This window comes from Tachysurus fulvidraco, chromosome 18 (genome assembly GCF_022655615.1).
Source record: "Tachysurus fulvidraco isolate hzauxx_2018 chromosome 18, HZAU_PFXX_2.0, whole genome shotgun sequence".
Lineage (NCBI taxonomy): Eukaryota > Metazoa > Chordata > Actinopteri > Siluriformes > Bagridae > Tachysurus > Tachysurus fulvidraco.
Window position 1 is genome coordinate 13,056,501 of NC_062535.1, and position 12,920 is coordinate 13,069,420.

Genomic DNA, 12,920 nt, shown 5'->3' on the forward strand with positions numbered 1-12,920 from the left:
TTAAAACATGAGGGATGCCCATGATCAGCAACAATAATTAAATACAGTGTGCCAAGAAAACATTCCACACACCCTTACACCACCTCCAGGTTGAAGCCATGGATTCATGTTGTTGGTACCAAATTCTGACCCTACCATCAGTATTCCTCAGTATAAATCAAAAGTCATGGGTCCAGACTACAAATATTCAGCCTTCAGGTGTCCGGTTTAAATGATTCTGCTTCCACTGCAGCCTCTGCTTTCTGTTTTTGTCTGAAAGAGGAGGAACCTGACATGATCTTCTGCTTCTGTTGCTCACCTGCCTCAAGGTTCAACGTATTGTGCATTCTGAGACACTTTACTTTATTGCACCATTCAGAGTAAACTCTGAGACTGTTGTGTGTGAAACTCCCAGGAGATCAGCAGATCAAACACTCAAACCAGTCCATCAGATATAGAATACCCAGTAGTGCTATGGGGTTTCAAATAAAGTGGCCATTAAGTGTTTCTTAATCAAATGTATTCTTAGGGCAAGTGGTTAAGGCTTTGGGCTGATGATCAGAAAGTTGGGGTTCAAGCCCCAGAACTGACAAGCTGCCACTGTTTGGTCCTTGAGCAAGGCCCTTAAATCTCTCTGCACCGGGGTAATGAATATGTGACAAAAAAAAAGGCTGATTCTTTTTTCTAAAGATTAATGTCTCAAAGTAATAATCATAAACCTGTTTCCTCTGTTAATGTACTACCAAGGATGTCCTGATATTCTGATCTCTATCCTGATACTGAATAATGATACAGTGATATAAAATGCAGTCACACACACACACACACACACACACACACACACACACACACACACACACACACACACACACACACACACACACATTTACATACTTTAGGCCAGTGGTTCTCAAAATGAGATCTGGGGAACCTCCAGGGTCTTTGAAATATATCCAGGGGATCTGTGAACCCAGTGTTACCATAGTTTTTAGTGAGTTTTACTGGTTTAACAAACTATTGTTTAACGAACTATTGTTCTGTTATTTCCCTGCCCTCTCTGCAGTTCGGTCCATCCCAGAATCTGGAATAACACTGAACTGCAATTAGTTTTATTACTCTAGCATTTTATAAGACAGTTGAAAGAACAAGATATAGCTGATGAACATTATCAGTAAGACATAAACCTAATAAAAATAAAAAAGAGCTAGTTCTGAAGGTCAATTATCAATATTCCAAACATCTAATAAATGTAATAGTAAATAGTAAAAATGTAATAATGCCATTGTTGTTCAGTCTGATTCAGCTTTAACTTTATAAGACACTTCATCTTTCTAGGCTAACAGATATGTCTTTAACTTTAAAAATAAACAGTCTTACAAACAATCAGACAGTTAAGTTAAACCATATCTTCAGTCAACTCTGTTTAAGTGTAGAGATTCAGAACTGCCTCAGAGCGTGTGTGTGTGTGTGTGTGTGTGTGTGTGTGTGTGTGTGTGTGTGTGTGTGTGTGTGTGTGTGTGTGTGTGTGTGTGTGTGTGTGTGTGTGTGTGTGTGTGTGTGTGTGTGTGTGTGTGTGTGTGTGTGTGTGTGTGTGTGTGTGTGTGTGTGTGTGTGTGTGTGTTTTGGGGTGGTGGGGTATACCAATCGCCGCTGCTCCCCTCACCTCTCTCTCTCTCTCTCGCTCTACTGCCGTCATCTCTCTCATCGTCGTCTCTCTCTCCTCTCTATCGCTATATAGTATATATCATATACCTAATTACGCCATAGCATAACCCATATATAGATCTAGATCTCTCTCTCTCTCTCCTCTCTCGATCTCTCCATTTCCCTCTCCCTCCAATCGTCTCTCTCGCTCTCTATTCTCTTCTCTCTACTCTCTCTACTCTATCTCTCTCTCTCTCCCTTCCCTCGCCTCCCCATCGATCTATCTCTATCTCTCTCTCTCTCTCTATAGAGATAGAGAGAAGCTCTAGCTATATATATACATCCTACTACCTAGAGATTATTTTTTTTGTGTTTTTGTTTTTTGTGTTCTATATGTTTTGGTGTTTAATTGAGTGTAAAATATATAGATTATAGAGAGAAGATATCTTATAATATAGATATATCATTAGCGATTCTGCTGCCTGACCATAATCAATGTTGCCAGCCCACAGCCTGTCTGAAAAAAAGGTTCTGGTTGGAAGATTTCCATGCCAGGGCATTAGGCAAGGGTTTGTGTCGCCTGTAATTTACAACACTGAGGGAAACGGCCAGAAGGACAATGTGGGTTTGGGTGTGTGTGTGTGTGTGTGTGTGTGTGTGTGTGTGTGTGTGTGTGTGTGTGTGTGTGTGTGTGTGTGTGTGTGTGTGTGTGTGGGAGGTGATGGAGGAAAGATGGTACTGGGGCGCAGGGCCTTGGGAATGCCAAGGGGGCAGTTCAGAAATCCAAGTGGGCTTTTCTGCCCCTAAATGTGCTGTCAAAGAGAAGTAGTATTACCAGATAGATAGATAGACAGACAGACAGACAGACAGACAGACAGACAGACAGACAGACAGACAGACAGACAGACAGACAGACAGATAGATAGATAGATAGATAGATAGATAGATAGATAGATAGATAGATAGATAGATAGATAGATAGATAGATAGATAACAGCCTGAGAAGAAAGTGAAATCATTTTAGCCATTTTTCTTAACTGAATTTTATTTTCTCTGAATTTTGTTTTTCTCAGTATCCTAGTTCATATTAGTTCACTTGTGGAAAAAGATACTTTTTTATATATTTTATATAGATACATATTTTTGCAAATCTTCATTAACGTATCTCTAGAACCTTATAGAGTACATTGCACTTCCAGAGACAGCAGTTGCTCTACAGTAGCAGCGCATTTAACAGCAAACTTGGATTATTGGTGCGCTTTTGGCTGAACATGTTCCTAATAGTATTCCCTTTTCCATCCTTCTCTTGGTTGATGAAAATGTATTTTTTGAAGAGGGTAGAATTGGTACAAACTGGAGTTTATGTGGCAGGTTATGTTAGACCTGTTTTTAATGCTTGAATATGAGGCTTCCTAAGACTCAACTTAAGAGCTTCTCCATCAGGAAGTTAGCTATCTCTCTGAGTGAACGTCAAGTTTGGTTATAGATTCAGGGGTGTGGCATATCTCAAATGTTACTGGCTTTTGTTTAAGTGAGACAAACACTTCAACACGGCATCAGCATTAAACACCAAATCACACCTCAAAAGCAATAAATAATTTTACTTCCTATAAAGTGGCAAGTGATGTCCTCTAGTTAGAAACAGATTTGAGGTTGAGGTTAATGAGGTAGCCTTTAATGTTAATGTAATTAATGCTATAAATAAAGGATTTACATACCACTGACTACGTTTGAAAAGTTCAACATGCCAAGGTCTCACATTACGTTATCATATCTGATTCTCATCCAGTTCCGCCTCTCTTTATTACGTAATATAATTCTAACAGCACCTACCCAAGATCAATGTACAGATACATCAGAGATCTTAAAATGCATGTAATAATACCAGTCACCCTAAAGTTGAGATAATAGACAGAAATTACTACAATAAATAAAGCAAGATTTAGCCAATAGCAATGACTGGGACCATCTGCACTTGTTCCCAATGAGGTTTATACCAAATCTGAAGGCTCAGTTTTGCCTCTGAACCTGAAGCTTATTTCTTAAAATTTGGTAATTTTGCTGAAAATATGGACCAAATCTGGAGTCAATACATAAAACCTTTCGAAGAAATGGCTTCACATCCTGTACGGTTTAATTGTTTGTGCACTAATAGACTAATGGAACCTGCAAAATTCTATCCAATATGGCATCTTCCTGGTAGCCATTGAACATAGCATGGCTCAGTCACTGTGAAAGTGGACTTGTGTTTCTGACATTGTTGACTGTGGTTTTAGGGCATTTTGGGAGTGTAAACTTCACACCCAAACTGCTGTGTAGATAGCTGGTAATGTCCTCCATCACTGGGCCAAATTTCATAAAATGTGTGCACAGTGTTCTACAGGCTGTCATACATTGTCTTATAGAAGAAGAAGAAGAAGAAGAAGAAGAAGAAGAAGAAGAAGAAGAAGAAGAAGAAGAAGAAGAACAAGAACAAGAACAAGAACAAGAAGAAGAAGAAGAAGAAGAAGAAGAAGAAGAAGAAGAACAACAACAACAACAACAAATTTCTTAGAAAAAAACAGATATTGAAAAATACAGTTTATGTAACTGTATGATTATTAAATCTGATTTGGGTGAATTGTATCGTTTCACTGATATTTTATACAAAGATGATTGTCCCTTTAATAGACCCATGTTCATGCTGGATGAGTGGACAGATGTGCTAGGAATGACAGTTCACAGAGACAGACTAGAGATTATCTTCAAGATGCTTAACAGACAGAAAATACAGAATTGCCAGGAGGCAAGTCTTTAATCCAGGGGTTCTCATGTCTGGTCCTGGTGAGCTTGAGAATACTTCCTACACACAAGGCTTCAACGCTCAGGTCCTCCTTAAAGCACTGATGTGCTGAGATCAGCTGTGTTAACTTAAGGACACAAACTACATGAAGGTAGAGATCCAGGATTAGAGTCAAACAAATCCATGATGTGGTTCACCTTGACATGATCACAGACCTAAAATCCTGTAAAGCCACTCTGATCTTGCCTAATTTCAGCTTAATATCCCACATTAGTCGCAATGGTTTAAAGCATAATTGAGAACATGACAATCCTAGGCTGTACTTATGACTCCATTCCAAATAGGTAACAAAGCTAAGCATATGTTTAAATCTTTTAAATGTTTTAATACTAATGTGTTCATTCTAGTATTTCTGCTCATGCAATATTGTTGAACATACAGTATTTACACTGGTCAGTGCTGTTTTTGTGTATTGTCTTTTGTGTAATGTCTTGTGTAATGTCTTTTTGTCTTGTGCCTTGCACCAGGTTGCACAGATGCACTTTATGTGGCTAGGACTCACTTACTTAAGTCTTTAGCTCTGTCTTTGTTCTATGTAGCACCATGGTCCTGCTACACGTTGCACGTTGCCTCAACAGCTATATACGGTTGAAATGACAATAAAAGCTTCTTGACTTGACTTGAAGCTTCTTGAAATCTGTTTTTTCCTGCCAATTAACCAAATCTGCAGAAGATTTGATTTCCTTATGTATTAATATGTCCTAGTTGGCATAACAAACAGTAAGGATGTTAAGGGATGGCTGGATATTAAAAAATAATCTAATATACAAGACTAACTATATTATTTAGTGCATTAAAAAAATCTATAAATTAATTTAATAATTAGAAGATAAATACCAAGGTTTCAAAATGCATGTATAAAAGATATAAGAATTAAAAACATATGACACAAATCAGAAAGAAAAAGGAAGAAAGCAAGGGTAGATCTGACACACTTTCTAAGGGCACTCAGGCTGCATTCGTACTTTTTACTAATCGGTTTTACGGCCATTTCATGTTGCCAGAGTCTGAGGAATGTAGGCCATTCAAAAAAAAAAAAAAAAAAAAAACCCAATGCCTTAGTATAGGGCAATGAACTATGGGGGTTATAGACAAAAAGAACAAGAAGGTTATGACTTTTTGTGGCACATGAAAAGCTAAAACCAAGCCTTGCTATGTATCAATTTACCAAAAAGACACAGAAATGTCCAAAGCCTACATATTGTCTCACTTTTTCTGTAGCATAAAGGATTGAAGATCTACACAAGTGTAGGTGAGGGCAGAAAGTCTGAGTGTGGAGTCGTGCAGCGTTCAAAGGGGGGATCCCGCTCTAGGTGCTCGGCCCTGTTCCTGCCAACATGACGCCACATAATCCTCACGCTTATTCCTGCACAAGCAAGGGTTACCAAGCGAACACTCAAACAAATCCTAGCTATTAGAATTGCTTGAAAACAGCACAGATAAAAAAAAGGCCCGCAAATCGAACAAGAAACAACGTAACAATATGTAAAATTAGATAAAAGATGAAAAGTCATCAGATAATGTAGGAGTCATTGACATTCAGGTGAAGCTGATATTATAGGATTAAAGGAAAAAGATGAATGAAAGAACAAGCAAATGGATGTATGCACTACAAGCGCTGATGTAATAATAATAATTCATTCATTCATTCATTCATTTTCTACCGCTTATCCGAACTTCTCGGGTCACGGGGAGCCTGTGCCTATCTCAGGCATCATCGGGTATCGAGGCAGGATACACCCTGGACGGAGTGCCAACCCTTCGCAGGGCACACACACGCTCTCATTCACTCACACACTCACACACTACAGACAATTTTCCAGAGATGCCGATCAACCTACCATGCATGTCTTTGGACCGGGGGAGGAAACCGGAGTACCTGGAGGAAACCCCCGAGGCACGGGGAGAACATGCAAACTCCACACACACACAAGGCGGAGGCGGGAATCGAACCACCAACCCTGGAGGTGTGAGGCAGACGTGCTAATGACTAAGCCACCGTGTCCCCCTGATAATACTAATATTAATAATAATTATCATGACAACAATCTCTTAGCTCATGGTGTTCCTCAGGGGCCAATGTTGCCTTCTCCTTTATCATTATTTACATGCTGCATATTATGTACCATGTGATCCAACAGCTCCTCTGTTGTACTGTGTTCTTGAATCTGATTGGTCAAAAGGTGAAAAAATATATATATATAATATATTATATATATATACCCTCTAGTACAGTGTCCTAAATCATTCTTGCACCATGTCGACATTTACACCTGTTTTGTTTTCCCCCCATTTATGTGAAGCAACAGCCATTCAAGTTCCTGTGTATGTTGTTACTATAGAAACACGATTTGAATTCGAGCCAGCACACAACACATTCTGACCAACACGACAACAAAACAAAAATTCTAACCTGAGAGAGAATCGGGCACTGTGTGTGATTATAAAGACGAAGAGACGAGTGAAAAGACAGACAGAGCGACTCTCTCTTTAAAAAGAAGACACATGCTGAGGTTTTAGAGTACGAGTTTGAGTTCATTGCCTTACTTGAGGTGATAACGAATCGTCTCACCTGGCACAAATTCACACAGAGCAGCCTCCGCAAATCAATAATAATAACAATACTGGCAGGGAACCAGATTGGGTTGAAAGGTCACTGGGTTCACAGGAGAGGACATCAATCCACTGACGAAGGGAAAAAGAAGGTTTAAAGCACTCTGTCGTCACACACTTCATTCTGAATCCAAGTCTCTTTGTTTTAATGTACTCTGTCTTGGCGCAGTTCAAGAACCTGTAGAACTGGGAAATGGATAGAAGTGTCTTATACTCTTTTTTTTATGAATGTGAGTTCTATTTGGCTGTATTACAGATTATACAGCATGAGACAGAATTAATGTATAGATAATATATAACATATAATATATACAGAAAGATATATGTTAAGTGGAAATGCATTTCCAACACACTGGACCTACAACAGCAGAAAACCACACTGGGTTCTTGAGCAATCATATTACGAAAACTGGACAGTTAAAGATTAAGAAAACATCTCAGATCTTTTTTTCCAAATTTAACCCTAACCCAAATGTCAAGTTTTGCCGATCTGGTGCGCAATGCCGAAACCATTCCTGTGTATTATGCATTCTGAGATACTTTTCTGTTCACCACGATTGTAAAGATTATTTTAGTTACTTTATACTTCATGTCAGTTTCCACCAGTTTGTCCAGTCTTCACTGAGCGTTCTTAGCATCAAGGTGTTTCCATTGACCGACCCGCCACTCAGAAAGTGATGTCTCTAGAAACGTCTGTGTGTGAAAATCCCAGCAGATCATCTGCTTTCTCGCACATCAACCATACCGTGGTCACAAAATCACATTACGCATATACTCTCACTTACGTAGGCAGAAATGAGCCTCGGAAATCTGCCTGCTTGTGTGTTTTTATAAAAGGAAACTGCAGAACCCAGAGGAAGTCTATGTCAACACAAGGAAAGTATTTAAAACTCCATAAAGTCACTGACTGATCTGGGAACCCAGGAGCTTTAAGACAGTAACGTTACTCACTGCACAACTGCACAGCCATTAGTATATTTAATAATTAAGTTACAGTATAAATCTGTGTTAAATTTAGTACATTTAGTAAAGCTCATATAATATTCTGCATTTTCCTTAAAAAAAAAAAAAAGGTATTTTTTGGTAATCAATTGCTGTCAGTAACCTCAACAGTATCAGTGTTTAAGAGTGTTCCTTGATTATAAAGTCTGAAGCAATACCAAATGACAATGTTTGATTAAGAAGAACAGTGAGCTTTGGTTCACAGAGCAATGTAGGTTCTTGTCAAATTATGCTTCAGTGCATCTCTCAGCCTTGGGCTAGGTCCAGAAATTTGCCTCTGACTTACTAACTAAGAGCACAACTAACTGATAGGTGATCATTTCCTGTGTATCACACTCACCCATAACCTCCATAAAGGGATCATTTTTTGCACTATTAATTTAACTTATGAACTGACATCGAGTTTTCATATTCGCACACTTTCCGTCTTATTTTTATTTCAAAAGCGTTTTCACGTTAAATGATGACCATCTTAACTGGAAATGCTACGTGAAAGTGGAAGCAGATTTGGAACAAGCACGCTTGGTGGGAAGAGGTGTTTTGTTCCCGCACTGCTCCACAAGAGTCGATAGATTAATTAACAGTGACTTACCATACAAAGCGCTTTGAACCGAGTGTGTGTGTGTGCTGACCATAGCCACCGTGACGTGAAGACTTTGACCCCCACCCCCTTAAGCAGTCATTAGAATACGAGTTCTTGCTGGTGACAGGCCAAAATTGCAAAAAAGCTGCACGCACACACACACAACCCCAGGTTACTAACATTCTTCTAATGGACCCATGTTCTAGTCACTAAGTCACAGGGCACATTCTCAAGGCTAAGCAACGTAATGTTTCGACATAACTGCACATATACACGACTGAAAGGAGTTTATAGTAACTGTGGAAAGTTGAATGTGAAATGCTTGATAAATGATTATTAATTATTATCACATCTGTGTAAAGGAAAAAACATCATCTTTCTTTCAAAACAGAATTGAATGGGTTTTGGGTGGAATTTGATACCTTTACTCTTTAACTCCACATCCCGTCCATCACAATGCCCCACCTCCTAGAATCTAAATGAGCAGCTAACTAACCTTCCATCATCATCACATCATCATCATCATAATCATCATGCTACATGGCCAGTTATGACAAGTATGCAAGAATAAACCATGAATAATGAATAATGTACTGATTTATTGATTGTAGATTTATTGGAGGATTATTCAATTACTGTTATTATTATTATTATTATTATTATTATTATTATTATTATTATTATTATTATTATTATTACATGGTGATGGATTGGCTTTCCCCAGGATGCACTCTGCATCCACAACAACCCTGAAATCTCTTCCCCATTACCAGGGCTCTCCATCACTAAAATGTAGCTCACAGATTTTATGCCATCTAATTTTATCATATTTTTCAAATGTTCTGGTGTCCAGATAAAGATAACTGTGTGTTTGTAACTTGTCTTGCATGTAAAAACAACCAATCAGTCTGTTTTTCATCCTCAGGTATGTAACTGTCTTTGAAGACATGATGTAAACGACAGTGCATCCTTGTTCTCTCTCATCTCAATAAGGTTATATTTTTTATCTTTATCTTTGTTGCTGACAGAAAAATCAGGCCGGAAACCACAACAGTTTAAAGCCAGCTTGAACAGTCATTTTTATCAGTTAGTACTTTAACACACTAAGGTGTTCTAATGAGTGTGTTAAAGCCTGGAGGCACACATGGGGGTCATGAAATGCTGTGACTTAATGAGGAGTGTGAGGAAAGGAGCACATGCATACAACTGCACATACAATCCCTACTTCTCTCAATTTCCCTTTTTTTTAAATGAGCACAGATTACTAGACAAGCAAAAACATGACTGTGTGCAAAAAATAAAACAGGAGGCTTTTATTATTATTATTATTATTATTATTATTATTATTATTATTATTATTATTATTTACTAAAATGTTAAAATCCTTTAGACTGAAAAATGTTCATTGTCTTTTCTTCACAGCGCACCACGCGTAAAGGCGCACGAGCGTTACACGAACACGCTTTGGAATATGCGGGAATACTTGTAAAAGGCGCTTATGGTGATTGAGAAAATTGACCCACCTTTTTTAAACTCCTCGAGCATGGCGTCTAGCTTGGTATCGTTGAAGACAAAGTGCAGCGGATGGCTGTAGAACTTGGTGACAGTCTTAAGCGGCGTGCAGTCGTCCGGGTCCACAAAAGCCAGGTCCTTTACCAAGAGCATGTCAATGATGTTGGAGCGCTCCACCTCGTACACGGGGATGCGCGTGTAGCCGCTCTCCATGATCTCGCTCACCGTAGCGAAGTCGAGCACGGCATCAGCCGCCAGCATGAAGCAGTCACGCAGCGGCGTCATCACGTCCTCCACGGTCTTGGTGCGCAGCTCGAGCGCGCCCTGGATGATGTTCAATTCCTCCTTGACCAGGTCGTTGTAGGGGTCTGTGACGCGCAGCATCTCGAGCAGCTTCTCACGGTTGTACACGGTGCCGATCTCCTGACCGAGGAGGTAGTCGAGCAGCTTGCTGACAGGGTACGAGGCGGGAAACGTGAGCAGCATGAAGAACTTGGTGAGAAAGATGGTGTTGGCGCCTACGGCGAGCCCGTGGCGCGAGCATATGGCCTGAGGCACTATCTCTCCGAAAATCACGATACCGATTGTGGACATGACCACGGCGATCAGGCCGTTTCCGGCGATGTCATCCAGCAGGATGGTGAGAGTGGTGTTCACGAGCACGTTCCCTAACAGCAGCGAGCACAACAGGTAGTTCCCCTGGCTGCGCACCGGTTCTATTTTGCGCGCGTAGTTCTTCTCGCGCTCGGTGCCGCAGTTCTGCACGATCTGCAGCTCCATCGGGTCAAGCGCCATAAGTCCCAGGTTTAAGCCACTGAACATACCGGAAAGGCAGAGCAGCATGGAGATGAAGATCACCTGGAGCCAAAAGGGGAGCAGAAACTTCCTTTCCTCCACCACGATCACTTTGGTGTCATCACCTTCATGATATATCCACGTGCTTTCTGTCCACGGGTCATGCGTGCCAGCAGGCGTAGATGTGGCGATGCACAAGTAGTACGCTTTGCTCCTTTCAGTCTTCCTCAAAGGCTTAACATCGATCTCCACGACCCCGGACGTCTTGCGACTCAACACGATGTTCGGTAAGATCAAAATGTCCGATGTCCTGATGCCGCACGGGTGCAAACCTGATGTTTCCTCGTGGCTCTTGTTATCGCCGTTGGAGAGGTCGAGGCTGGCGACGGCGCGACTCCGCTCATGCTCCGTGAACGCGATCTTGGACCACGTCTCGTTGTTGATGTTGTGCCCGTACACGCGCAACTTGACCCGTGAGCGCTCGCTCACCCGTAGATAGCCCCGGTCCATGAACGAAATGTCGTCTGTGTCCTCCAGGCGCAAGCCGATGATGACGGTCTCCTCTCCCCCGCCTTCTTTGGCGCGCGTCGGCGCAATTAAGCAGACGGTTAGGAGAATCAGAGTCGCGGTCCGGACCGGGACAAGTGACGCCATTTTTGCAACCACCGACGGCTCTGCCATGTTGACAAACCGCTTGAATGAAAATGGCTTTTAAAAAAAAAGCAAAATAAAAAGTCAGAGCCAATCGGAGTGCGGCTTCATCTCAGCTGCACATTAGCCTCGGCTCAGCAGCTGCTTGGCTCCACAACTCGGTAAAAACTGAGTCCACTTCAGCGCAAACTCGTGCCTCTTCTCCAAGTCCCGGTTACAGGCGACTCAGACCACCAGTCAGTGCTGAGGGGTGGAGAGTTGACGGTTGGAACGACCTATCAAAAGCCGACAATCAGGACCGCTACATGCAAATGAGCTCGGGCTGAAGTTTCCGCGTGACTTTATTTGTCGTTAATTAACAGGTTCGTGACAGCATCCTGAGATTGTTAAGGCATTTATAAGGTGCTTTATAAGGTGCACAATTAAGGAACAGCGGAATTTTATCAACACAAAGCCGTGTTTAACTAGTTCATATTCTAATATTCAATCAGAAATAAGTCATACTTTTATTATCTATCTATCTATCTATCTATCTATCTATCTATCTATCTATCTATCTATCTATCTATCTATCTATCTATCTATCTATCTATCTATCTACCCTGGTTTGCCATCATTAACCAGTTTCACTGTATGATATACTGGTGATTTACTGATATGCTGGTGATATACTGGTGATTTGCTGATATACTGGTGATATACTTTTGATTCGCTGATATACTGGTGATATACTTTTGTTCGCTGATATACTGATACTGTCTCCCTTTTCTTTGACTTCTGAGTGCTGAAAAGTAATGCATACCTTCACGACAAAAACTATATCTCTCACCTACCCTGTGATACACACCAAATCAACCAACAGTCCTTTTTTTGCACCATATGTTACAGATAACTTCTACAGGAAACTACCACAGGTTATAAAATGCCTTAAAATGAATGACCTGTAAAAGTAGAAGTGACCTGTTTCACATAAAAACGTGAGGCTGATAAGTTATAGAATAACCCCTTTAACAATCAATAACATTTAAACGTCTGCATTAATAGCCAGAAATCTTTCTATACCCGACCTCTGAACCAACTCTGGGTAAATTATTCATAAGCCCAGATTTTAGAGTTATTAATGTTTGTGATTAAACACGTTCAAGGGGTTTGTCATACAGACTAATAGCTATTAAAACTCTATAATATAGAGATCATTGCTATAATAGTTTGTCACTACAATAAATAAACAAACAAACAAACAAACAAATAAATAAATGAATTAGAATTAAATGAAGTTTATACTGTACATTTGCACTA

The 12,920-nt window shown here is 40.3% G+C and overlaps 1 protein-coding gene across 2 annotated transcripts in view; it reads right to left on the reverse strand.

The window, feature by feature from the left end:
• cnnm2b (cyclin and CBS domain divalent metal cation transport mediator 2b) overlaps nucleotides 1–11,830 on the reverse strand; it is a 28,204-nt gene extending 16,374 nt beyond the window's left edge. For both annotated transcript variants that reach the window (XM_027179240.2, XM_047802943.1), the window contains exon 1: nucleotides 10,187–11,830. In XM_027179240.2, the coding sequence (XP_027035041.2) occupies nucleotides 10,187–11,651 (1,465 nt within the window). In that variant the 5' untranslated portion in view covers nucleotides 11,652–11,830. The remainder of the gene's footprint in view (nucleotides 1–10,186) is intronic.
• Between the last annotated feature and the right edge of the window lie 1,090 nt (nucleotides 11,831–12,920).